Source organism: Lynx canadensis, chromosome B4 (genome assembly GCF_007474595.2).
Source record: "Lynx canadensis isolate LIC74 chromosome B4, mLynCan4.pri.v2, whole genome shotgun sequence".
In the NCBI taxonomy this organism is placed as follows: Eukaryota; Metazoa; Chordata; class Mammalia; order Carnivora; family Felidae; genus Lynx; species Lynx canadensis.
The window spans coordinates 99,769,536-99,796,199 of NC_044309.1; the positions used below are offsets into that span (position 1 = coordinate 99,769,536).

Below are 26,664 nucleotides of genomic sequence, written 5' to 3' on the forward strand. Positions count from 1 at the left end.
GTAGCATACAGAAAAAAAAAAGTTGTACTTTAGAACCAGTCTGGAAATCACTCATTGCCATAGCCCTAGCAAGGATTTGAAATGTGAGTAAAAATAACTCTCATGAACAAATATATTGACTATAGAGAACATAATATAAAATTGCCTTAAAAAACATCCCAGCTCTTATCAAAGTTGTTCTTTGGCCAAGCTATATTTCTCTTTGGGCTCAGAAAATCATTTTCAGCTATTATATAGTTTAAACTTAAGAAACAGTTTAGGAATAGTTAAATGTTTGTATTCAGACTAATGTCTGATATTTTGGACTGGAAATATTTTAGTCTGGAAATATTTTGTTAAGTTACTTAAACTATTTAAGAAGATACGGTAGAGTTGGGCCCTTTATTGTGTAATGTTTTAAAAACACCAGTTTAACAAATACATAAAGCAATAAATTTCTGAATCAAACACATGAGTATATTAAATGTTTAAAACTGTGTACATTAAAAGTGAATGTGTTAGTGATCTAAAGCAGTAATCACTTAGAACAGTTTAAGAATCTCAGTAATATACACACATCAAGTATTTGACATCAGAGGTGTGAAATCACTTATATTCAAGATTCATTATATTGATCAGTTCAAAGTAAGCATTATGATAAGCAGCTAAGTCCTGTTCATTTCAGAAGATATCAAGATGTTATAATGTTAATATATTAAGCAGTGAGGTTGCTTTTTTTTTTTTAAAGCAACATACCTTTAAAGGCATAACAAGGCATTCTAAAGAACCTCTATGTTATACTTACAATTTATAAAATTCTTGCACGTAAATTGTTTGATTTAATCTACAGTAATTTTGTGAGGAAAGTAAAGCTCTAAAAGCTGAGCCTCTACCAATGGTAGACTAAGTGGCCTGTTCTACAACTTTTCTGTGCTGTTGCTCTTTGATCCAAGTCTTAATGGTTCTCTCACCACCTTCTTTTTTTATAGAATTGTTATTTGGTATTGCTGTTCTTTTTTGTAACTTTGAAAAAATTATTTTCCTTTTGCTTCTAGAACAAAAGAGAGTGATGTGTTTGATATAAATTCTACTAAGTATATTTTTTAAAGTTCACAAAAGATTGTTTATCATAGAGACATAAACTAGCATGAGATCTACAATGGAAAAAATGGAAAACATTTTTTTCTTTATTTTTTACATAATTTCATAAAATTGAAAATGCAAGTTGTCTAAATTATTTAAAATTTTGTCTTATAGATACTATATTTCGAAAGGTGCTATTGTGGATCAACTTGGAGGAGACCTAAATTCAACTCCATTGCACTGGGCCACAAGGTTTAAATTTGCTTCTGGATTATTTTTTTCCTTTGGTTTCTTTTTTAGTCTATAACTAAACAATTTTCTTTTTTTAATGATATGCTAAAATGAATGGGAGAACTTAAAGTAATAGTTAATACCAACAGTGTACTAACGTATTGCTGTATAGTGTTACGTGCATTGGCAGCAGTTTATTGTCCCAGAATATCTTTAGGGAATTCACCATGCTGATGTTAATCCAGTTAGGTTAAGACTGAGTTTGTAAATGTAATATTATGCAGCCTCTGTATATTTACAATTAAAGAAGTTGCCCAGTTTCTGAGATAATTAAGGTAATATTTGAATAGGATTAATAGAATATAGTAACTATTTATTACATATTTAAAGAAGTTATAAGTATCTCTAAAATTTAAAAGACTTATTTCAGTTGAGACTTAAAAACCTTAAAATCCTAAGTATGTCTTGACATATGCCTATTTTAAAAAACTTTTTAAACATTTGTATAATCTTTTCCACCATTACCCTATTTAAAAAAAGATCTTCCCGGAGATCCTGTTTGAAATAACTTTATATATTTAAGTGTTTATTCTTTTATGTTTTAGACAAGGCCATCTATCTATGGTTGTGCAACTAATGAAATATGGTGCAGATCCTTCACTAATTGATGGAGAAGGATGTAGCTGTATTCATCTGGCTGCTCAGTTTGGACATACCTCAATTGTTGCTTATCTCATAGCAAAAGGACAGGTAAAAAAATTACAGTGGTGTGGATTTTAATCAGATGTTCTTCATGGTTTATTTTGAATAGTACTCTCTGATGGATGACAGTGAATAAATAGTTTCATATTGAGGTAGTAAATGTAGTTAAGTTGAAAATAAGAAAGATAATCAAGAACCAGATAATGATCTATTAAATTGCATTTTTTATTTCTGAGAATGATAGAGATGAATCCTGGAAAGTAAGAAAATTTAAGTATCTATTTTTTCCCTTAATTACATCTTTTGAATATATCCTCTGAATTCATTTAAACTTTTTTGAACATATTTTACTGGTTGTTTTCTCTATTAGGTACCTCTTGGAGAAGGGGATAAATTGTTTAGGATCAGTTTCTTGGTTTCTGCTGTGTAAAATAATGCTGCTTCATACATGTCAGAAAACTTCTCATGTTTAAGGGGTTCTTCCTGACTTTTTGAGTGTGTACTGACTATAATCGCATTAAATAGGTACCAGTTTATATATACCATGTTTTTGTGATAAATGTATTTCATTAAAATTAATGTTTCTCAGTTTTTGTTTCATGTGTTTTCTCTGGTCATACTTAAATATTAGTTTTATAGCTAAGGATCTCATCATAAGAGTAAGACAAATGATTTTACTTCAATGCTATTAACATTTATTTTAGATTAAAATTTTTATGCAGATTGGCAATTTGAATAGCATTTATCTTATGAATTCTTTTAAGATATTTGTTGTTGGCAGTGCCAAACACTGACCCTTGTGTGTTGTGCTTATAGCTTAAGGAAAGAGGCGTAGACCGGCTACTTGCTAGTAGGGGAAGGGTTTCTGTTATGGTATTGACAGACTACCCACAAAAGCGGTTCTGACAGCTTTAGAACAATATCAGCTATTCCTTGGGTTGACTGGTCTTGGCTTGGTCGTTCTTTGCCTTGTGATAATGGCTGGGGCTACAGTCGTCTGGGGGCTTAACTGAGATGGAGGATGGCTCATTCACATACCTTGTATCTTAATAGGAATGGCTAAAAGGCTGGGTCCAGGTGGAATGCTGAGATGACTAGTCATCTCTCTTTTTCTCCATGCAGTCTCAGAATTCTCTCTCCATAGCACCCTCCACGTAGTCTTTGTAGCAGGGCAACTAGACTTCTTGTGTGTTGGGAGCTCCCAAAAGAACAGAAGCAGCTCTGCCTCTTTTAAGTCTTAAGTCTTGAACTGACACAGCAACATTTGTGCTCCATTCTGTCGGTTAATGCAAGTAACAGGGCCAGTCCATGTTCATTGGGGGGACACGTGGATGTGAATACCAGCAGGTGAAGTTTATTGGGGGCCATCTTTGGATACCAGCTGCCACAGGAGATTACTTTTGTTCTCCCAGAGTTCCTTCTAGGCTGGGGTTTGGAGCAACAAATGGTGCTGTAACCCATGATAGTGTTGTTAGTGGCTTTTTATTTTGCAGGTATAAATTTATATTCGCTTTTTTTCCTTTTGTTTTTTTAACTGGGTAAGAAAAGTGGTATAAATTTTTTTTAGTCTTTTTGTTAGCATATTGATTTTGGGTTTTGGATGTTTTAATAATCTTTTTAATTTTGGCATAGGATATTGGCTATAAAATTCTTGGGGCAGGGATTTCTACCTGTTACAGTACCTTTTGTATATAATAAATGCGTGATGATAACAAATGGCAGTTTGTTTTCTTTTTCATGAGTAATTTTTTTGCTACAAAAGTAACACACTTACTGTAAAATATTCAAACATAAGAGCAGAGTATGACTTAGAAAATGAAACCCCATGTCTTCCCTTACCCGCATCCCAAACTGAGATCACTTTCTTTTAATTGTTTAGTATATTTTTCCAGAATTTTTTTCCATCTATACACTAATTATAAAAGTAAACTTCTGTAGTGTTCATTACATCATACTTTGGGGTCCAAAGTCCTTCTTTGGCCTACAGAACCATGGATTCTCCAGCCCATCTTTTGTCATTTCCCCTCACTCACTCTGCTTTGACACACCAGTCTTCCTCCTGTTCCTTGAGCAGCTCTGCTACGCTGCTGCTTTAGGGCCTTTGTGATTGATCTTACCTTCTGCTTGGTAAATCCTTCCCTCAGATAGTCACACAGTTCTCTGTTTTATTTCAGTCAGATGTTTGCTCAAATTTTATTAGTTCTGATTAGTTCCCAATTATAAGTAATAATAAAATTACTATATTTTCATTTTTTCTTTTTCTTCCCTTTCACTGACTTTAGTCTATAATACTGTTTTTCTTAGTGTTAACTTCTTTCTGGTAGATATAAGTACATTTCCATTACTAGATTTTTTTAACTATAATTAATATCCTTTGACTCATAGCTATTACAGATTAGGCACTCTTCACACTTTCTTTCCAACCTTCTTTTTCCATTTTTGTCTTCATTTTTTTCTCCATTTTTTTGTTCATTGTATCAGTTTTACATTCTTAGGGCATATAACATTTCCATTTAGTTTGTCATTCTGTTCCTCACGTTTGTTTCATTTTAGCTCTATTGTTAAAATATATTTAGTGTTCACTACCAATTCTTTTGGATGATTTTCAGGAGAAAAGGGAAAATGCTAAGTTATGGAGCCCTGTTGATCATGGAATCCCCATAAGCTTTTGATCTGGGCTTGTTAATTCTTCCTAATAGAGAATACCCATACGTCCAGGCTGAACTTGGAAAAGAAGTACCAAGTTTTAAATCCTGAGCCAAAGAAAGAAAAGGTTGAATTTCATTTTTCTTTTAGTACTCTAGAGATGTGGCATTATTTTACATTTTTAATTTCACTTATATTTTTTAATACTGTCACTTTAAAAGGATAGGAAAAGACAACTAAGAAGGAAGAAGAAACTAAAGAATTTACATGTCTGTCTTACTTGGACATCAAATTTAGTTGAGCTATCTTGAAATTAGGACAGTGAAAGAAGTAAAATAAGTTACAGTGCTTGACTCATATAAGAAACAAGGAAACTTGTCATTTCTGAGAAGATTTTCGTAAAGATTTTAATTGAAAAAAAAATTGATGTGTATATTGGAAGTATCGAATGAGGTTACATAGGACATTCCCACCCACATTTAACATGAATCCAGAAATGGATTTATAATGGATAAGGCATGCCATTTGATTACAGTATTTACTACGAGGGACAAAACTGATGATATCCAAGGATGCGTCTAGTTTGTCTAATGTACTGTTTCCTCAACATTTTTTCTGCCTCCATACCCTTGAAAATGTTCACATTTGAGGCATATTCCCTCGGTATCAGTGGCTCAAGAGAATTGCTGCATAGAGTTTTAAAGTGTTTTGCAGTATACTCGACTATGACTCTGTCCTCTCTGCATGACTGGTATACTAGATAACACAACTTGGATTACAGCTGCCACTTTTATATAATCCAGAATTGGGCGATGGGGAAGGGAAGAAGAGGAAACTTAGTATCTGTTGAATGTCTGTTATATTCTAGGCTATAGAGTGCTTTACACACATAGGTGTTATATGTATAACACATAGCCTGTTATATTCTAGGCTATAGGTGCTTTACACACATTGTTCCATTTAATCATCACAGGGTTCTTAGGAAGCCATTATATATTCACGTTTTTAAATGAGGAAGCTGAAGCTCAGAGAATTAAAGTGATTTTGCCAGTCTTCTAGCTAGTAAGTGGTAGAGCTAAGAATTCAAAACCATGTCTGTCTAAAAGCCTATGCCTTTCCCAAACAAATAGGTAGATAAACATGTCTTTTCACTTCACAAATGGTTTTTGATCACTTCACAAATGGTTTCACTCTACTGGGCACTGAGAATACAAAGATGAATTTTATAACAATTTTAATCCTCAAAGAACTTCTGTTTAGCTAATGGGACAAATACCTCAGGCATAGAGGATAATTAGTCCAGGTTGGAGTTAGGAGAGATAATTTTAGAGAAGTGAAACTGATAGAATCCCTGATACATCAGGATGTCTTGAAAGGAGATTTAGGTAACTAGGGAAGAGTTTTGGTTAAAGAAATGGTAGTTTTAATTCTAATTTGTCAAAAAACTAAGCAAAAGTGGGGGGGAAGTACCATTAGGAAAGCAAAAAGTTGGGTAGGAGAAATAAAATAATCACTATTTTGCTGGGAATAGTATTCATATACATTTGTAATAATGTAAATATCAAATATTTATAGAACCAAAAATACAGTAGATCTCTTGAAAGAATAGAAAGGTGCATATTTGTTATGGGGCAGGAAGAGTAAAAAATTCTCATTTTGCATACCGAAGAGTCTCAGAAGATAATGCCTAAAACTGAAAAATGAAAAAGTAGTAATTCATGCATCTTACTTTCAGATGTGGAGGGTAAATACCAAAGCAATGAGCTAAAAGAGGTGAAAATAGTGGAGAGAAAGGCAGAGAACAGCTTTATCACCACAAACTTTGCAAAGTTATTTGACTCTAAAAATGTACGTGCATACCAATAAAATAAAAAGAAAGCGGACTTTTTTTGAGTTTATTGAAAAGATAGGTCTTTTTATTCTCTGTTTTGAAATGGCTAGAAGTAAACAGAGTTTTGTTATTCCTTCTTATCACGAATTTGTATAAATAAGTTTTTTGGACACTTAAATCATTTAACTTCTTATTTGTGGATGAAAGATGAAGAGTAGGTCAGGATTTTTAAATGCAAAACATTGAAAGGCTGATTATAGCATCTGAAAAGGGAAATCTATAAATATATGATAATTAAATACATATTTAATGTTTTGTCAATTAAATATATGCCCATTAATTAAAATATTTAGTAACAATATGTGGTTTTATTTTAAAGTTAGAAAAAGTTTCATAAATGACCCTTGATTGAAGAGTGTTATATTGGCTTTTCCTGTGACATGCAAATTAGATTTTTCAAGTAAGTTTTGTAGGAACTTAGAAATTTTTACTGTCTTACTTTTTTCTTTTTATTTATTAGGATGTAGATATGATGGATCAGAATGGAATGACACCTTTAATGTGGGCAGCTTATAGAACACATAGGTATGTAACCATCATAAAATATTTATTCAGATCATTGTCAGCATAATAAAATGTAAAATAAATGATGGGAAAAGGCAGTTAATGTTCTATTTGCTAATATTTAAAATTCTTATTATGAGTACATAGTGTATGACAATTACTTTTTTGAATGTTTGAATCTTTGTGCTTACCTTCACCTTGGTAGTTACGGTATTCTTAATCTATTCCTCTTTTAGCAGTTTTTAAGAATGAAAGATGTTATCTTATTTTTAAAAATGATTTTTTTCACATTATTTGTATATCGACAGGTTTGATATATTAATTAGTAAGTAGCCTGAAAATATTTTTGGAACAATCCAGATTTTAATTAAAAAATTTAATTGTTTAATTATATAGGTATTAAGACCTCAATCCCTAATGAAAAACAGAAAATGTCAGGACCACATATGCCTTCTCTTGGAACTTTGTATAGGTGTTGCACATATTTAATCCTTCAGATTAGAATATTGTCTCATTACTGATTATAAGGTTGAGTATAGGTTAGAATGGAAGTGTTCCAAAATGGGATGCAAATGCAACCACGATCAGTGTAGTATCTGTAATGATTTCTATAATTGAAATTAGGGTTGTTGTTGTTGTTTTTTTTTTTTTTTCCTTTTCAGTGTGGATCCAACTAGATTGCTTTTAACATTCAATGTTTCAGTTAACCTTGGTGACAAGTATCACAAAAACACTGCTCTGCATTGGGCAGTACTAGCAGGGAATACCACAGTCATTAGTCTTCTTCTGGAAGCTGGGGCTAATGTTGATGCCCAGAATATCAAGGTAAAAATACCCTGTATTGATTATGTTATGTGAAATGTTGTTAAGATCTCAGTTCCTCAATAAAAAACTAGATTTTTTCACAGACTGTCAAAGATGGAAGAAACGTCTTATTTAAGCTCACACCCTTTGCTTCCATGCAAGAATTTGTTTTGAAAGATTGATTTATTTACTTTTGTCTTGTAGTATTGAAGTAATTGTCAGATTTTGATGGCCTTTTCATTAGTGAATTCTTTCTTTTGAAAATTAAATTACATAACCCATATCTTCATAGGTGAAGGGAATAATTTTCTGGTTTCTTTAAGAAGACCAGTACAAAGAATCACATGTTTGTAGTTAAACCACATTATGCATAATAACTTTCAGTGATTCTTTGCCTTGTAATTGTCTTGTTTTAAAGATCAGGACCTTTACAGATTTATTAAATGTAAATACCTCTCCCGCGGATGTTTGGCCTGATCCAGGAAAAGTATACAAGAGTATCTAAGAGCAAAGCACAATTAATTAAAATTTGCATTCTGAACATTTAGAAATTTGCAGACATTTCATGAGTAGTTGAAAGACAGTTCTGTTGGTAGTCTTAAATTTTGGTTAACCATTTTTATTTTTAAAGCTTCAGGATCCACCATGTTGTTTGGCACCATTCTTTCTGTGAAATGACTTTAAACTTTGAAACATCATCTTTCAATAATGTGAATTCATAAATAATTTTGTGCCCTTTGACAAGTGTTCTTTAATTTTGACTATAAACCATAATACTTTTGGAGTCAGATCTCTTAAATTTCTAAGGGATATGTGCTAATTAAATTTGAAAGACATTTGAGCCACACAATATTCTGAAATGGCAATCAAAAAGTAGGTTATCTCCTGCTGGATCAGGGCATCTAATTATGTTCCAGTGAATAGTTCTTTCTGTATTCAATTACTCTGAGGTTAAACTGCTAAAATAATATAGCTTAGACTAGCTGTATGGAGCCTAATTTACTTAAAATTTTAACCAATTTTTAAAAATGAGTTTAATTAAAAGTACTTAGTTAAAAGTAGATATCAAATATCTTGTTGGAAACTATAAGAAATTGAGAAAAAGTTTCTTTCTTTCTTTTTTAAATTTCAGGTCTTTCTGTCTTTCCCCAAAGTGATCAGAATGGCTGAATATCTGACAATAAAATATTGAAAGAGGAAAGTCAGCATATTATAGGGCCTGACACATGATGGGCACTCTAAATATTTTTTGACAGACTGAAGATTTATGTAGTCTTGAGCTTTACCTCTAAGCTAGTTTTTCTGACACTCTGCTATTATACCTCCCTGCCACTTCTGAAATTATAGAGAGAAAAGTTTGCTTTTTGAAATGTTTTTTTTTAATTTAATTTTTAAAAAAAAGTTTACTTATTTATTTTGTAAAAGAGAGAGAGCACCAGTGGGATAGGGGCAGAGAGAAAGAGATGAGAGAGAATCTCAAGCAGTCTCTGTGCTGTGAGCACAGAGCCCAAAATGGGGCTTGATCTCACAAACCATGATATCAGACCTGAGCTGAAACCAAGAGTCAACACTTAACCTACTGAGCTACCCAGGTGTCCCCCAAATGTTCTTAAATAGGAAGCTCAGAAACGTTTTTAACACTATGATTAGTAAATTGGGCTAACCTCAAGGTCTAAAGGACAGGAAAGGAAGAGTTTGACTAAGGCTGACTAATATCCCCATATGAAAAAATTAGTGAGTTTACCTTATGTTTATATCTGTATTGCTTTAGAGCATTGTTTCTCTTCTGTTTGGTACTGGACAGCCATTCTTTCTTTCTTTCTTTTTTAATGTTTATTTATTTTGAGAGAGAGAGGCACAGGGGAGGGGCAGAAGGAGAAGAAAGGCGAGAGAATCCCAAGCCAGGCTCCGTGCTGTCAGTGCAGAGCCTGATGTGGGGCTCACGAACTGCGAGATTATGACCTGAGCCAAAATCAAAACTCAGATGCTTAACCGACTGAGACACCCAGGCAGGTGCCCGCCTCCTGGACAGCCATTCTTAAAGTGATCATGCCCCAGGAATATATTTCAAAATATTACATGTTACATTATTAAAAAGATAGAACCAATTTTACTGTGTCAAATACTGAGTCTCCAGAGACTCTACCAAGAGCCTGTTGAAATTACAATAATACTAAAAATTGTGATAACATGACTGAACAGTTCTGGAATTTGAAACTAGTAGTATGTATTTTTAGACCATTTAAGAGTATATTTTTTATACATATAGACTTTTGGATAACTTCACTTGGATCATGATCTTTAAGTCTTTGAAGTGTAGATTGTAAATTTAATGTCTTTTCAAATAAATAGTGAGCCCTTGCACTTTGCATTAACCATTGCATAAAGATGAGATTATTTATGTATGTACGTATGTATGTATATTTTTGAGAGAGCAAGTGTAAGTGAGCGAGGGACAGAGAGAGAGAGAGAGAATCCCACAAGGGGCAGAGAGAGAGGGAGAGTGTGGAGCCTGAAGCAGGGCTTGAGCTCACCTGAAGCGGGGCTCAAGCTCACTTGATTGAACTCACAAGCCATGAGATCATGACCTGAGCTGAAATCAGATGCTTAACCGACTGAGCCACCCAGGTGCCCCATAAGCTTTTTTTTTTTTTTTTTTTTTTAAAGAGAGCATGCACAAGCATGGGAGGGGCAGAAAGACAGACAGACAGACAGAATGAATTCCAAGCAGGCTCCACACTGCCAGCGTGGAGCCCCATGCAGGACTTGATCTTGTGACTATGAGATTGTAACCTGAGCCAAATCAAGAGTCAGACAATTAACTGACTAAGCCACCCAGGCACCTCAACCATTGCATAAACTTTTATTAGACTTAGTAAAAGAAATAATCTGTAATGAATTTCAACAGAAAGGTAATGGTAAGAGAGATATTTGAAATGATGTAAATAATTTGAACCTTATAATTTTAATGGTTTGTAGGTTCAGGCATGCGAATTATTTGGTACCAAGATAGGATAAAGCTTGAATGTAGCTTTCTTAACTAGTGCAGTCCAGCGTCTACAGTGTAAAATAATTATCGTGCCTGTAGAACTTTTATTTAAATTCATGTTTGTTTTTTTTATTTTTATTAATGTTTTAATTTTATCTGACATGTATAAGCAGGATTGGCTATTGACAAAAAGAAGTTAGTTTGAAATGTAGTTCCCTGATAGCTTCTGGAGTTACATCATCATCATCATCATCATTATCATTGTTATTATTATTTAAAATTTTTCTAAATTAAGGTATAGTTGGCATGCAGCATTTTACTAGTTTCAGGTGTACAGTGTAACCTGAACCTGTCATGAGATGACCACAACAGGTCCAATCAGCATCTGTCACAAAACTTTGTTTTCTCTTGTGATTGGAACTCTGAAGATTTGCAGTCTTAGCAACTTTCAGATATACAATACAGTAGTATTTATTTTTGAGACAGAGAGAGACAGAGCATGAGTGGAGGAGGGGAAGAGAGAGAGAAAGAGACACAGAATCTGAAGCAGGTTCCAGGCTCTCAGCTGTCAGCGCAGAGCCTGAGGCAGAGCTCGAACTCACGAGCTGTGAGATCATGACCTGAGCTGAAGTCAGACGCTTAACCAACTGAGCCACCCAGACACCCCTACAATACAGGAGCATTAACTGTAGTCGCCATGCTGTACATTACATCCTCAGGACTTATTTTAAAACTGGAAGTTATTGTTAACTTTCAGCTCCCTTCACCTATTTCACCCACCCCCAACCCCTGCTTCTGGGAACCACTGGTCTGTTCTCTGTATCAGTTAACTTGGTTTCGTTTTGTTTTATTTTTTAGATTACAGATATAAGTGAGATCATACAGTATTTATCTTTCTCTGACTTATTTGGAGTGACATTATTTTTAAATGAAATAAAGTTTAAGGAGTTGCTTCAGTTGCTCAGGGAACACTTACACTTTCAGAGGAAAACTAATCTTTTTATCCACACTGGTGGAAAAGTAGATTTTTGTTTTAAAATGCACTTTTTGTGGAATTAAAAAGATGAAGTATCAGATGCTTTTTCTGCTGGAATCTGGCATTCCAGATTCCATATGCTGAAGTCTAGTCACCACCTTCTAATGGAAACCATTCATTCATTCATTCACTCATTCATTCATTTAACAAATATCAGTGCTTGGGAGTCCAGGCGTTTAAGATAGATGAAGTCTGTATTCTCTCAGAATTTACATTGTATTAAGAAAATAGACAATAAGTAAAAACACATGCATATGCATCCTCATAGGCAAATGTGGTACAGTGATGAGGGATGAAGGGGCCACATGAGGTGAGAATGACTTGTGAATACCTCTGAGGAGATGACATTGCTTTCAGACTTGTCTGATAAAGGGATCAATTATGCAAAGACATGTGAGGAAGAAACTTCGCACGTAGATGAGCCTGCAAGTGCAAGTCCCAAGGTCAGGAGTAAGCTTGCCCTGTTAGAGGTGCAGCAAATGACAGCCTGGACTGAGTGCAGTGAGCACGGGAGTGCAGTCACTAAGGAAGGCAGGTGCCAGATAGTGCAAGGCCATGATAAGGTGCTTTGTGTTCTCAGTCATGAGAAGCAGTTTGGGAGGATTTACATAGGCTGGCTTTATAATCTTTGTGTTTTAAATATTTTTAAAAGACTACTTTGGTTGCTGATGGAGAATGCATTGAAGAATTAAAAAAAATGGAGGGGATGGGTAAAGATCAGTTAGACTATTGTAATAAACCAGGCAGGTGATGTTTGTTTAGCGTACAATTGTAGGAATAGCGATGGAGAGCAATGAATGGATTTGGAAATGATAGTTTAGAGTAGAAATGAAAATGATAGTTTAGAGTAGATTAGATATGAGGGTGAAAAGAAATATTGATGACTTAGATTTTGGTTTGAATAACTGAATGTCTTGTGATATATTGAGGTTGTGAAGACTGAAGGAGGAAGACTTTCTTGGGGTGAGGGTGGTAAGAATATAATTTGAGGTGTGGTGCCTTTTAGCTATGTGGAATAGCAAGCTAATTAAGTAAACTTAAGTTGATATGAATGTCAACAGGGGAAAAATTAATTAATTGAAAACAACGTAGATTCTTTGTCCAGGAATTTGACAAAGTTGATTTATACCTGTATATTTTTCCAGTTTTCATTTCGAGAGCTAAGAAAGAGACTAATTGATAATCATGAATTATAACAAAAAAGATATAGTCTGCAAATCTGGCTGTAATAGCTAATAAAAGTTGTACTTTTCAAAGAATATGAAAAATTATACTTTGTGTTATAGTTATAAAAATATTGATCCTTTTTCTTCTAAAATAGCTTTTCTAATTAAAATTAAAGTTTCTTAGAAATCTGTCTTTATATTATTTACCCTTATAAATTAGTTATTTGAATAAAAAATTCAATTCTTTTAATATGTAAATAAATGATTTTTTTTTTTCAAAATAAGGTAACTTTAAAATGACTATTTTGATCCTTAGAAGGATCAGGAATGGTCATATACTCTAGATTAGAAATTCTTAATCTGGGACTTACTAGTGAATTTTGGTTAGAGGGTGAGCCCATGAACCCCTGAAATCGTTACCAAAAAATTACTTGCATCAGTGCTTTTTGGGGAGAAGGTCAATGGCTTTCATGAAATATGACTCAAAAGAATTTAAGAACCGTGACCCCACGTAATAGTTACATGGAATAAATCCAGTCTTGTTAAATGATAACAATAAGGAAGGGAAAAATGATTTGGGATACTAAGGATTTTTTTAAAGTGACCTATGCAGTAATCCCTTTTTATTACAGCATCTCATTTGTGAATTTTTAAAAAATAATATTTTACCCTCTCCCACATGTTTTGGTTATACAGATAAATTTAGATGAATTGAGTTTTGGGAGGACAATTAACCTCCAAGTGCTGCCCAAGCATTTATCATTTTTCTTTCTAAAATTATCAAATAGCATAATTTTTACCTTGTGTGGGCTATAAGATTACTGAGCTTTGTTAATATATGGAAAAAATCTTATATGGTTTCTTGACATGAGATAAGATACTTTTTTCTAAAAATAGTTTTTATTACCTCTTAAGTAACTGCCCTAGATGGTCTCCAAACAAGAATTTTCCTAGTTTTAACAATGAAATTCAACCTCAGGCAAAAAGTGATTTTCTCCTCTCCACCTTCCATAGTGTTTATCTCACCAAAACCTTTGAAATACTTCTTTTATTACCAGTTACATAGTCTATAAACACTCCATGACTCTTGTTGTTATTGCTCTTGTTATTATCATTTACTGTTTGGGCTGACACATGGAGTAATCAAATATAGACTTGACTTAGAACCCTGGTTTTAGTATCATTCTTTAAATTAATTGCTTGTTTATTTTACCAGCTGAATAAAAACTATACAAAAGCAGTCAGAAGACTAGAGGAATAGTTGAAAGATTTCTTAAAGCTCCCTCCATCTTTTTATCTAGGCAATCCTTAGGTGTCACATGGCCCTCTAGTGGAAGGGATGCTCAGCTGGACCGAGGCAACAGCAGGATATTCTCTGGGAATTGTTACCCAAGGGATTGCTTTTATTCAGGTAATCTTTATAGTTTGGATTAATTAGCTGGTTCTTACAACTTAGGTGATAGAAGTTTTGAATAGGTAAGGAGGTATTTTACAGTAAATATTCCTATTTGTGGAAGACTCACCTAGCTTAAGCCCGTGCCTTATTAAATACTATTGATCTGTTATTAAAGGATTGGTTGGGCATTTTGTTGTTATTGTTGTATTGTTACAGTTGTTGCTACTGGTGGTAGTGCTGTGTTTGTTTTGTTGTTTGCTTTTTATTTTTTAGTGTTTTTTTGTTTCATAGAGTGTACTTTATACTTGATAAATAATCATCCCTCATAAGTAAAGCTCTCCAAGGCTCCTTATTCTTTTGTTTTTATCTAGTTTTTCACAATAAAATTTCAGTATTTTCCTTTTTTAAGTAATTTTGAATATTCATCTATACATTCTTAAAATTTTGTCAGACACAATTTTTCACTTTACTTTTATATTTAAAGTAGATAAATAGTGTAGAATATTAAAAAGAATAGAAATGTAGGTGTCTCACTAATGAGAAAGAAGATTTGAAATTAACAAGGGCAAAAAGAAGCATAGATCTAGAATTGGGGGCGCTTATATCTTCTTTCTTCCTTTAAAACATACTAGTTTCATTCACTTCTACTCTTTGGCATTCTTCTTCTTGAGATTAGAAGCTACAGGTCCATAACTTGAGTTTCACTATTTTTTGTTACTGTTCTCATTCTCTTTGGAAATTTCTGGATGTGTGAATGAATTTAAGATGATAGTACAACAGTAGGAGAAATAGAAGTTGACTTTTCTTCTTCTTCCCTATTCTCTTCAGACCTTTGTCATTATTGAAATTAAACTGAGAGGTTTCTGGCAATTCAGTATTCTAGTAGGATGTTTTGTAGTAATAAGTATTACTAATAAAACAAAGATATGAAATAACCGATAAACTTGATAGCCTCTGATCCAGCAGGTGCTGAAATACCTACTTTTTGATGTACTTTAATATAAGCCAAAATGCAAGCAAAAATAGAATTTATAGAATAAGATGAGTAAATACTCTTACTGATTGTACCTTGAATGGGAGAGCATAAGTAATATGTAATGATTTAGATTCTTTTAGTATTTGACTTTGCCTGATGTCAAAACAGTGTTAGTGAACTAATTGTTCAGTCAGTTTATTTTTATGGGAGTGCTTTAAAAGTTTTTTAAATATGAATTTCTTCTACTTATCAGGGTGAATCAGCACTTGATTTGGCAAAGCAGAGAAAGAACGTGTGGATGATCAACCATTTGCAAGAGGCGAGACAGGCAAAAGGATATGACAATCCGTCCTTCCTTAGAAAGCTCAAAGCTGATAAGGTAAATTCATGACTGAAGTTTTTCAGTATATAATCTTTTTAAGTAAAATTCATAGGCATGCCTTCTTACCTGAGCATTTATAGTTTTCAATTTTGCCATTGACCAGTGTGGCTAATTTGTCAATCATCAAAGGTGAATAGCATTAAGCCTTGAGTACCATTTTATTTTAGGCTGTTCTGGTGGTAATACTATTTACTTAAAGTTAATGTTGATCTATGTGTTATCACAACAGAATGACAAGTTTTGGACAAAGGGAAATGTAAAAGCATGCCTCATTTATTTATAGTTCAGACTTCCTTAATGCATTGAAAATTCATTGGTCCATTACTTAGACATGGGAAGAGTTAGATTTATAGTTTATAAACTTGCCTTTTTTCAACCCCACAGTTGAGAATAATGAGCAACTTTTGCATGTTGTATTACCTCTTTCATTTTACTACTAGATATGATATAGAGAATGGTTATTTTTTTATTTTCTTTGATTTTGCTCTGTCCTCTAGGATTTAGAGCAGTTTTTCTCAACATAGCAAACAAAGGCTGATGTCTCATAATAACTAAGCTTGTAACAAAAGAGTCTTATATTACTTTGGAAAGTCCCATAATCTTTATGCTTTCATTTGTTTAGTGTAAATATTATAAAGGATTTTTAAAAAATACATTGTCAGATGAAAATGACTTTGTAAATTCTAGATGTTTATTAATATATAGTTACTTATTATAGCAATAATGAACTAGATGCCAAGTTTATGTGTTTGGATGTGATTTCTTTTATTTTTTAATTTTATTAAAAAGATGTATTTACTTATTTATTTATTTTTAATTTATTTTTTTAATTTACATCCAAGTTAGCATATAGTGCAACAATGATTTCAGGAGTAGATTCCTTAATGCTCCTTACCCATATAGCCCATACCCCCTCCCATAACCCCTCCAGCAACTCTTTGTTTTTTCTCTATATTTAAGAGTCTCTTATATGTTTTGTTCCCCCCCCCCCGTTTTTATATTATTTTTGCTTCCCTTCCCTTATGTTCATCTATTTTGTATCTTAAAGTCCTCATATGAGTGACGTCATATATATGTTTTTCTCTAATTTTGCTTAGCATAATACCCTCTAGTTCCATCCATGTAGTTGTAAATGGCAAAATTTCCTTCTCTTTTGATTGCCAAGTAATACTCCATTTGTGTGTGTGTGTGTGTGTGTGTGTATGTGTGCGTATATATATATATATATATATATATATATATATATATACATACATACACATACACATATACATACACACATACCACATCTTTATCCATTCATCCATTGATGGACATTTGGGCTCTTTCCATACTTTGGCTATTGTTGATAGAGCTGTTATAAACGTTGGGGTGCATGTGCTCCTTCGAAACAGCACACCTGTATCCTTTAGATAAATACCTCAGTAGTGCAATTGCTGGGTTGTAGAGTAGTTCTATTTTTAATTTTTTGAGGAACCTCCATCCTGTTTTCCAGAGTGGCTGCACCAGTTTGCATTCCCACCAGCGATGCAAAAGAGATCCTCTTTCTCTGCATCCTCACCAACATCTGTCGTTGCCTGAGTTGTTAATGTTAGCCATTCTGACAAGTGTGAGGTGGTATCTCATTGTAGTTTTGATTTGTATTTCCCTGATGATGAGTGATGTTGAGCATTTTTTCGTGTGTCAGTTGGCCATCTGGATGTCTTCTTTGGAGAAGTGTCTATTCATGTCTTTTGCCCATTTCTTCACTGGTTATTTGTTTGGGGTGTTGAGTTTGAAAAGTTTTTTGTAGATTTTAGATACTAACCCTTTATCTGATATGTTGTTTGCATATATCTGCTCCCATTCTGTCGGTTGCCTTTTAGTTTTGCTGATTGTTTCCTTCCCAGTGCAGAAGCTTTTTATTTTGATGAGGTCCTTCCCAATAGTTCCTTTTTGCTTTTGTTTCCCTTGCTTCTGGAGATATGTTGAGTAAGAAGTTACTGTGGCCAACGTCAGAGAGATTTTTGCCTGCTTTCTCCTCAAGGATTTTGATGGCTTCCTGTCTTACATTTAGGTTTTTCATCCATTTTGAGTTTATTTTTGTGTAAATTTTTTTCAATGTTTATTTATTTTTAAGAGAGAGAGAGACAGAGTGCAAGCGGGGAAGGGGCAGAGAGAGGGGAGACACAGAATCTGGAAGCAGGCTCCAGGCTCTGAGATGTCAGCACAGAGCATGATGCAGGGCTTGAACCCACCGATCGCAAGATCATAACCTGAGCTGAAGTGAGACACTTAACCTTCTCAGCCACCCAGGCGCCCCTAATTTCTTTCAAAAAAGAGAGAACAGTTTAGCACAGTTTTATTAATGTTTGTATATTACTGGGATCAGTTCAGAAATTGAATATTCCTGTTTTTGTTTTTGTTGGTTTTTTTTTTGCATTAGTATTTGTAAATACACTACATTTTTAAAAAAGATTACTCAATAAAAATATATGATGGTTGAGGGCTTTGTGAAACGAAGTATTTGTAATTATGTAGATTGTTGTCTTTTCCTCCTATCAGAAATATTTAAGTCATAAACATGACTTGATTTGCTGTTCTGTACAGTATGTTCTGTATTTAAACAAGAAACAGTGGCATGTAGGATCCAGTAGTATTTTTCTAAAAATAAGTCATCCCAAAGGGGGAAAAATATTTTTGGACACTGCTAGTAGATTAGATAGATGCAGAGAAAACCTTGATTTCAGAAAACTGTTTTAAAAGTTGTTGGATTTTTTATATATTTTTAAATGTTTATTTTTTTTGAGAGAGAGAAAGAGCGCGTGCGTGCATGAGTGGGGAAGGGGCAGAGAGAGAGAGAGAGAGGGAGACATAGAATCCAAAGCAGCTCCAGGTTCTGAGCTGTCAGCACAGAGCCTGACATAGGGCTTGAACCCACAGACTGTGAGATCATGACCTGAGCCAAAGTTGGCCATTTAACCAACTGAGCCACCCAGGTACCCCAAGAGTTCTTGGATTTTTAAGGTTAGAAAGTTTTAGTTAGGCAGATTTATGGCTAAATAAATGCTTAACAATAAGTTAGAGGGAAATCTCTATTATTTCTCAACACTTAAAAACCCATGATCCCTTTTGTTAACAATGGTAATCTCACATATTGTCCTCTTTAATATTGTTTATTGATATATATGAAAATAAATCTGGGAAGATAGAGTAGATATTCTTTTCTCATACCTCCCCACTAAGTATAACTGCAAAACCTGGACATTATGTACAAAATATTTAAATGTAGGAAGATTCTGGGAGATGGAGAGAAAAAGGCAGAGTGGTTAGGGAGCTCAGGACCTGAAGAATGACATAGTGGTTAGTTTCCTGTGTTTTGTTTTATTTTGTTTCATTTTTTTTTTCCTCAATATCCCAAAAGTGGAGCTGACAAAGCCAACAACCTAGAATCACAAATGAATACAGACAAAGTCTCTAGCAAAATCCTCCTGTTTAGCCAAAGAACCACAAAAGAGGCAGCTTAACAAGATAGAGATTTTTAGAAAATAAATTTCTGCCACAGCTAAATATTGCAAAAAAACTGTGGCTCCATCCCAAATCATACCAGCAAAGGCCATCAGACTTCCACCCTTACCAGGCTGTAATGAGGTGTCCCATCTTATCTCCTGGGATGGTGTCAGAGAAGGCTAAATAAAGATTTGGCACTTTCATCCCCACTGGTCGTTAATGAGGTCCCATCCCCTGCTCTATCAGGGAAGACCACAGAGGAAACAATAATGAGGCACTTCTAACCCTCCCAGCCAGGGAGGTATAAGTAGAGGTATAGTGAGAGTTGGAAGTTCCACCTTTGCCCAACAGTAATTAGGAGCCCCCCCCCCCCTTCTCGGGTGTCAGTGGAGTCCAAGTTGAGATCTGAGCTTCATTCACATCACCTGGCAGTATTGGGAAGGTGCATCACTCCCTCCTTCTGCCATGCTGCATCAGAGGAATCCATCTAAAAGAAAAGGTTTAATAAGATCCAGTGTCTGATAATACCCAAAATCCAAAATGTCCAGGTTTCAAAGGAAAATCATTCATCATACCAATAACCAAGAAGATCTGAAACTGATAAAAAGAGAATCAAGTAGGTACCAACAACATGATGACAGAGATGTTAGAATTATCTGACACAATATTTTAAAACAGCCATTAAAAAAGACTTCAGTGAATAATTATGAACATGCTTGAAACAAAGGAAAAATAGTCTCAGCAAAGAAATAGAAATATAGAAATAGAATATACAGAAGAACCAAATGGAAATTTTAAAACTGAAAATTGCAATAACCAAATGTACAAAACTCAGTGAATGGGCTCAACAGCAGAATAGAGGGGACAGAGGAAAGAATCTGTGACCTTGAAGATAGAACAATAAAAATTACACATTCTGAATGACAAAAGGGAATAAATTGAAAAAAATGAACAGAGCCTAAGGAACCTGTGGTTATAACAGAGTATCTGATATTGATATGTTTGGTGTCCCAGAAGAAGAAGAGCAGGAGGGTGGAACTAAAAAAGTACTCAAAAGATATGATGGCCCATAAAACCTCCAAATTTGTCAAAAGACAGACCTACAGAATAAGAACTGGAACATACCCTAAACAGAATAAACTCAAAGAAATCCTGCCTGAACACATCATAGTCAAAATTCTGGAAACAAAAGACCAAAAAATAAAATTCTTGAAATCCCCTTACCAGCAGAGGTGAAACAGTTCAGACGACCCTGGAATTCTTATCAGAAACCATAGAGGCCAGAAGAAACTGGCACACATTTTTCATGTGCTGAATGGAAAGAACTGTCAACCCAGAATCCAGTATCCAGTAAAAATATCTTTCAGGAAGAATGGCTAAGAGAAGTTCTTTGAACAGAAAGGAAATGAAAAAAAAATTAGAAAAAAAAAAAAGGAAATGATAAAAGATCTTGCAACATAAGATCATGATAAGCCAAATTGTGGGTAAATACCATGGACTTCTCATCTTATACCTTCTAAATTGTGTTTGATGATGGAGCAAAAATTATAATACTGCTTGATGTGTCTCTAAATGTGGGTAAAGAACATATGTGAGACAATTTATTTATTTAGTTAGTTAGTTATTTTTAACGTTTATTTATTTTTGAGACAGAGAGAGACAGAGCATGAACGGGGGAGGGTCAGAGAGAGGGAGACACAGAATCCGAAACAGGCTCCAGACTCCGAGCTGTCAGCACAGAGCCCGACGCAGGGCTCGAACTCACGGACCGTGAGATCATGACCTGAGCCGAAGTCGGCCGCTTCACCGACTGAGCCACCCAGGCGCCCCAATGTGAGACAATTTATAATGTAATCAGGGGTGGGTAGAGAGGCATAAAGGCAAGTAAAGTTTCCACACTTCTCTTGAACTGGTAAAATGATGACACCAGTATATACTAGGATAAGTTATGTTTATATAATACTTAGAGTAACTACTAAAAAAGCTATACAAAGAGATAAACTGAAAAACACTATAGATGAATCAAAATAGAATTCTAAAAAGCTTTCCAGTAACCCACAAGAAGGCAGGAAAAAGAAAACAGAGAAACCATAGAGAAGAAGTAGAAAACAAAAAATGAAATTATAGACAAACTCTAGCATATCAGTAATCTCATTACATTAAAATATTCTAATATACCAAGTAAAAGACACATATTGGCTTTCTGTATTATAAAACATGACCCAACTATGTACTGTCTATAAGAAACTCACTTCACATGTAACAATATTGGCAAGTTGTTTATATAGGCAGAATGGAAATGATATATGTTACCCTGATATCAAAATCACACAATGGCACTACAAAAAAAAACAAAACAAAAAACTATAAGCCAATATCCCTGATGAATATACAGTTGACCCTTGAACAACATGGGTTTAACTGTGTAGGTCCACTTAGATTTTTTTTTTTTTGATATAGTACTGTAATGTATTTTCTCTTCCCTAATGATTTTCTTAGTGATACTTCCTTTTCCCTACTTTACTGTAAGAATACAGTGTATATATAATACATATAACATACAAAATATGTTCAGCCAACTGTTTATGTTACTTGGTAAGACTTCTGGTCAAAATAAAAGGCTGTTGTTAAGTTTTGGGGGAGTCAGATGTTATATGCAGATTTTTTATTGCATGGGGTTTGGTACCCCTAACCCCTCCATTATTCAGGGTTTAACAGTATACTCAAAAATTTTTAATAAAATGTTGACAAATAGAAGTCATCATTACATAAGAGGACTTATGTACCATGACCAAATTGGGTGTATTATAGGAATGCAAGGCTCATTTATTTATTTAAAACAATTTTTTCAATGTTTATTTATTTTTGAGAGAGAGAGAGAGACAGAGTGAGAGCAGGGAAGGGGCAGAGAGGGAGGGAGACACAGAATCCAAAGCAGGCTCCAGGCTCTGAGCAGTCAGCACAGAGCCCAACGTGGGGCTTGAACTCATGGACCGCGAGATCATGATTTAAGCTAAAGTTGGACACTTAACTGACTGAAGCACCCAGGTGTCCCTGCAAGGCTCATTTAATATTCAAAATTATTCAGTGTAGTATACCATATTAACAAAGAAGAAAAATCTCATAATTATATCCATGCAGAAAAAGCATTTGATAAAGTCAATGTCTGTTTATGGTAACACTCTCAAGAGAACTACAAATAGAGGAAAATTTCCTGAACTTCATAAAGGACATTTCTAAAACCTTCAGCTAATATCATGCTTAATTGTGAAAGACTGATTTCCCAGTAAGATCAAGGACAAGGCAAGGATATCCCTCTTACTGTTTTTATTCAACTTAGGGCTGGAAATTCTAGCTAGTGAAATAAAGCAAGAAAAGGAAATTAAAAGGCATATAGTTCGGAAAAAGGAAAAAAAAAATTGCCCTATTTGTGGTTGACATGACTGTTAGTATAGAAAATCCCAAGGAATCTGTAAAGTAAACCCCTAGAACTAATAAATGAATTTAGTGAGTCACAGGATATAATCTATTTTATTTCTAAAAACTTTTTTAATGTTTATTTGTTTTTGAGAGAGAAAGACAGAGCATAAACGAGGGAGGGTCAGAGAGAGGGGGACACAGAATCCGAAGCAGGCTCTAGGCTCTGAGCTATCAGCACAGAGCCCAACGCGGGGCTCGAACTCATGGACTGAGATCATGACCTGAGCTGAAGTCGGATGCTTAACCAACTGAGCCATCCACGTGCCCCCTATTTTATTCTATATACTGTAATAAACATGCAGACACCAACATTAATACAGTATTACTTAGAATTGCACAAAACAATTGGGTACTTAAGTGTAAATCTAACCACACACGTAAAATAACTATATACTGAAAGTTTTTTTAAATGCCAATGAAAGAAATCAAAGGTGATCTAAATAAATGGAGAGATATACTGTGTTCTTAAAATGGGGGGTGTCTGGGTAGCTGAGTTGGTTAAGTGTCTGACTCTTGACCTCAGCTCAGGTCTTGATCTCAGGGGTCATGAGTTCAAGCCTTGTGTTGCGCTTTGTGCTAGATGGGAAACCTATTTAAAAAAAAATATGTAAATTTTTAAATAGTAAATATGTCAGTTGTGCCCAAATTGTTATACAAATTTCAAGTAATTAAAAAATTCCAGCAAGATTTTTTTTTCTGTATGGCCAAGATTATTCTATACAGAAAGGCAATAGATCTAGGATAGCTAAGACAATTTTGAACAAAAAGAATCATTCCGTGCAATTTTAAGACCTGCTATATATCTATAGTAATCAGGACTGTGTGGTATGCTTAGAGGAACAAATTCCTAGATCAGTGAAAGAGAATAGAGATCCCAGAAATAGAACCACAGAGATATATATGCCCATCGACTTGATAGAAGTGCAAAAACAATTCAGTGGAGAAAATAAAACCTTTCCAACAAATGATGCTAGAGCATTTGGACCTGTATAAACAAAAAAATAAAATAAACCTCTACTCAGACTTCACATCGTATAAAAAAGTTAACTCAAGGGGCTCCTGGGTGGCTCAGTCAGTTAAGCGTCCGCCTTCGGTTCAGGTCATGATCTCACGGTCCATGAGTTCGAGCCCCACGTTGGGCTCTGTGTTGACAGCTCAGAGCCTGGAGCCTGCTTCAGATTCTGTGTCTCCCTTTTTCTCTGCCCCTCCCCTGCTCATGCTCTGTCTCTCTCAAAAACAAAGATTAAAAAAATTTTTTTTTCAAAAAAAAAGTTAACTCAAAATGGTTCACAGACTTAAATGTAAAATGCAAAACTATAAAACTTTAGGGCTATGCAAGGAGTTAGACTTCACATGAGAAGTATGATCCATGAAAGTAAAAATTGATCAGTTAGACTTAATTAAAATGAAAAGCTTTTGTCCTATGAAAGACCCTGTTAATTAGGATGAAAAGACAGACTACAGACTAGGAGAAAATATTTGCTAGCCATATATCCAACAAAGGACTAGTTTGCAGAATCTATAAAGAATTTTCACAACAATGAAGAAATCAATCCAAGTAGAAAGTGGATTAAAGGCAAAAAGATATTTCACCAAAGAAGATATAAAAATGGCAGATAAACACATGAAAAGATGTTCAGTATCATTAGTCATTAGGGAAATGCAAATTAAAACCACAATGACTTACTATCATATACCTATCAGAATAACTAAAGAAGTTGCAGCAACACCAAATGCTGGTGAGGGTACAGAGAGATTACTCCACATGATTCCTACATTGCTGGTGGGAATGTAAAACAATACAGTACTCTGGAGAACAGTTTGAGAGTTTCTTTTTTAAAAACTTAATATGCATTTACCATACAACCCAGAAGCTGTACCGTTATGTACACAAAATCCTGTACATAAATGTTTATCGCAGTTCTATTCATAATAGCCCCAAACTGGAAACAACCCCAGAGTCCTTCAGTGGATGAATGGTTAAACTGTGATACATTCATACCATGGAATGTTCTTTAATAATAAAAAGAAGTGAACTAAGGATATATGCAATAACATGGATCAATGTCTAGACAATTATGTTGAATAAAAAAGCCAATCCCATAAGGTTACATACTATATCATTCCAATTATATAAAATTCTTGAAATGACAAAATTATAAAAATGTAGAATAGATTAGTGGTTGCCAGAGGTTAATATACAGGTGAAGGTAGAGTAGGAGGGAAGTTGCTCTAAAAGGACAACGTGAGCAGTCCTTGTAGTGATGGAAATATTCTGCATCTTAACTGCATCAATGTCAACATCATGATTATGATATTGTACAAAATATTGTACTATATTTTGCAAAATGTTAGTCTTTGGGAGAACCTGGGTAAAGGGTACTTGGGCTCTGTATTATTTATTACAACTGCATGTGAACCTATAGTTGTTTCAAAATTAAGTTTAATACAAAAATAGCTTACTGAATTACAGACTGTAGAGGGTAGATACACAGGTATTCACCATAAAATTCTTTCAAACTTACTATATATTTGAAAGTTTCCATAATAAAATTCAAGAGAAAATAGATTTTTCATATCTACAAAAGCAGCACATCACCATTACATCTTTTTTTTTTTTTTAAATATCTTTACAGTATCATAAATAACATGGTAAGTAACATTTTGGAAAAGAAAAAGACAATTCTGGAAACCCCACACATGGATATTTATCCAAGTGAAATGAATTTACATTCATGCAGAAATCTGTATTTAAATGTTTATAATGGCTTTATTCACAGTCCTCAAATTTGGAAACAACATTTATCCTTGAGCTGGAGATGGATAAGTAAACTGTAATACATCCTATAATGGAATACTACTCAGCATTAATAAGGAACAAACTGCTGATACACACAACAACATGGGGGAGTGTCAAATGAATTGTTGAAGTGAAGGAAGCCAGACTTAAAAGAGTGCATCAGTATGATTCCATGTATACAACATTCCTGCAAAGGAAAAACTATAGGGGTAGAAATCAGATTAGTGTTTGTTAGGGGCTGGGTCTGGGGGCCATAGGTATTTCAGGACTTGATAGAACTGTTCTGTGTCTTAATTTTCATGCTGACATAACTGTGTATATTAATCTAACTTCAGAGTACCCAAGAGAGGGTGAATTTTACTGTATGTAAATTGTATCTTTATTTTTAATGAAAAAAATGTAGCTATTGCTGAGGGAGAATGAGTACCTTAAATCAAGGCAAGTTACAGATAATTTTAGAAAATACTTCTTTAAATAACACATCTACTTTCTCTGCCACCAACACCCACCCACACTTAACCATACACCCTGTCCTCCCTAGTTATAAATATTCCCTAATGTCTTTTTTTTTTTTTTTTTTTTTTTTTTGAGAGAGAGTGAAAGTGTGAATGGGGAAGGGGATAGAAGGAGAGAGAGAATCTTAAGCAGGCTCCACATGCAGCATGGAGTCTGACACAGGGCTAGATCCCACGACCTTGGGATCGTGACCTGAGCCGGTATCAAGAGTCAGACGCTCAACCGACTAAGCCACCCAGGCACCCCTTCTCTAATGTCCTGATATAAAATCCATCTGTGTTAGAGATGAAATAACAAATCAGAAGGGTTATTTTACTACAGCATAAAATTAAAACTCTGAAGTTAAGTTTGTTATTCAAGCTAAAATTGCACACACTATTTAGAAAATGAATTACAGTGGCTAAATTGGGAAAGATATGGCCATTTATTTATATGAAAAAGTATTTATTTCATTAGAGGCCAACAGTATAAACAGGGTGCTACAAAAAATGTAATATCTTAGCTTTCAAAAAGGTAAGTAGTGAGGAAAGTAATGTTTGTACTTTGACCTTTATTAAATCACAGCTGGAATATCTTAAATTGTTTCGTCACTTA

General features: G+C 34.3%; 1 protein-coding gene across 2 annotated transcripts in view; it reads left to right on the forward strand.

Annotated features, from left to right (window-relative positions):
• The window catches only part of ZDHHC17 (zinc finger DHHC-type palmitoyltransferase 17), an 89,512-nt gene that overhangs the window by 39,164 nt on the left and 23,684 nt on the right, over positions 1–26,664 (forward strand). For both annotated transcript variants that reach the window (XM_030323282.1, XM_030323283.1), the window contains 5 exons: positions 1,237–1,314; positions 1,899–2,043; positions 6,993–7,057; positions 7,699–7,861; positions 15,657–15,782. In XM_030323282.1, the coding sequence (XP_030179142.1) occupies positions 1,237–1,314; positions 1,899–2,043; positions 6,993–7,057; positions 7,699–7,861; positions 15,657–15,782 (577 nt within the window). The remainder of the gene's footprint in view (positions 1–1,236; positions 1,315–1,898; positions 2,044–6,992; positions 7,058–7,698; positions 7,862–15,656; positions 15,783–26,664) is intronic.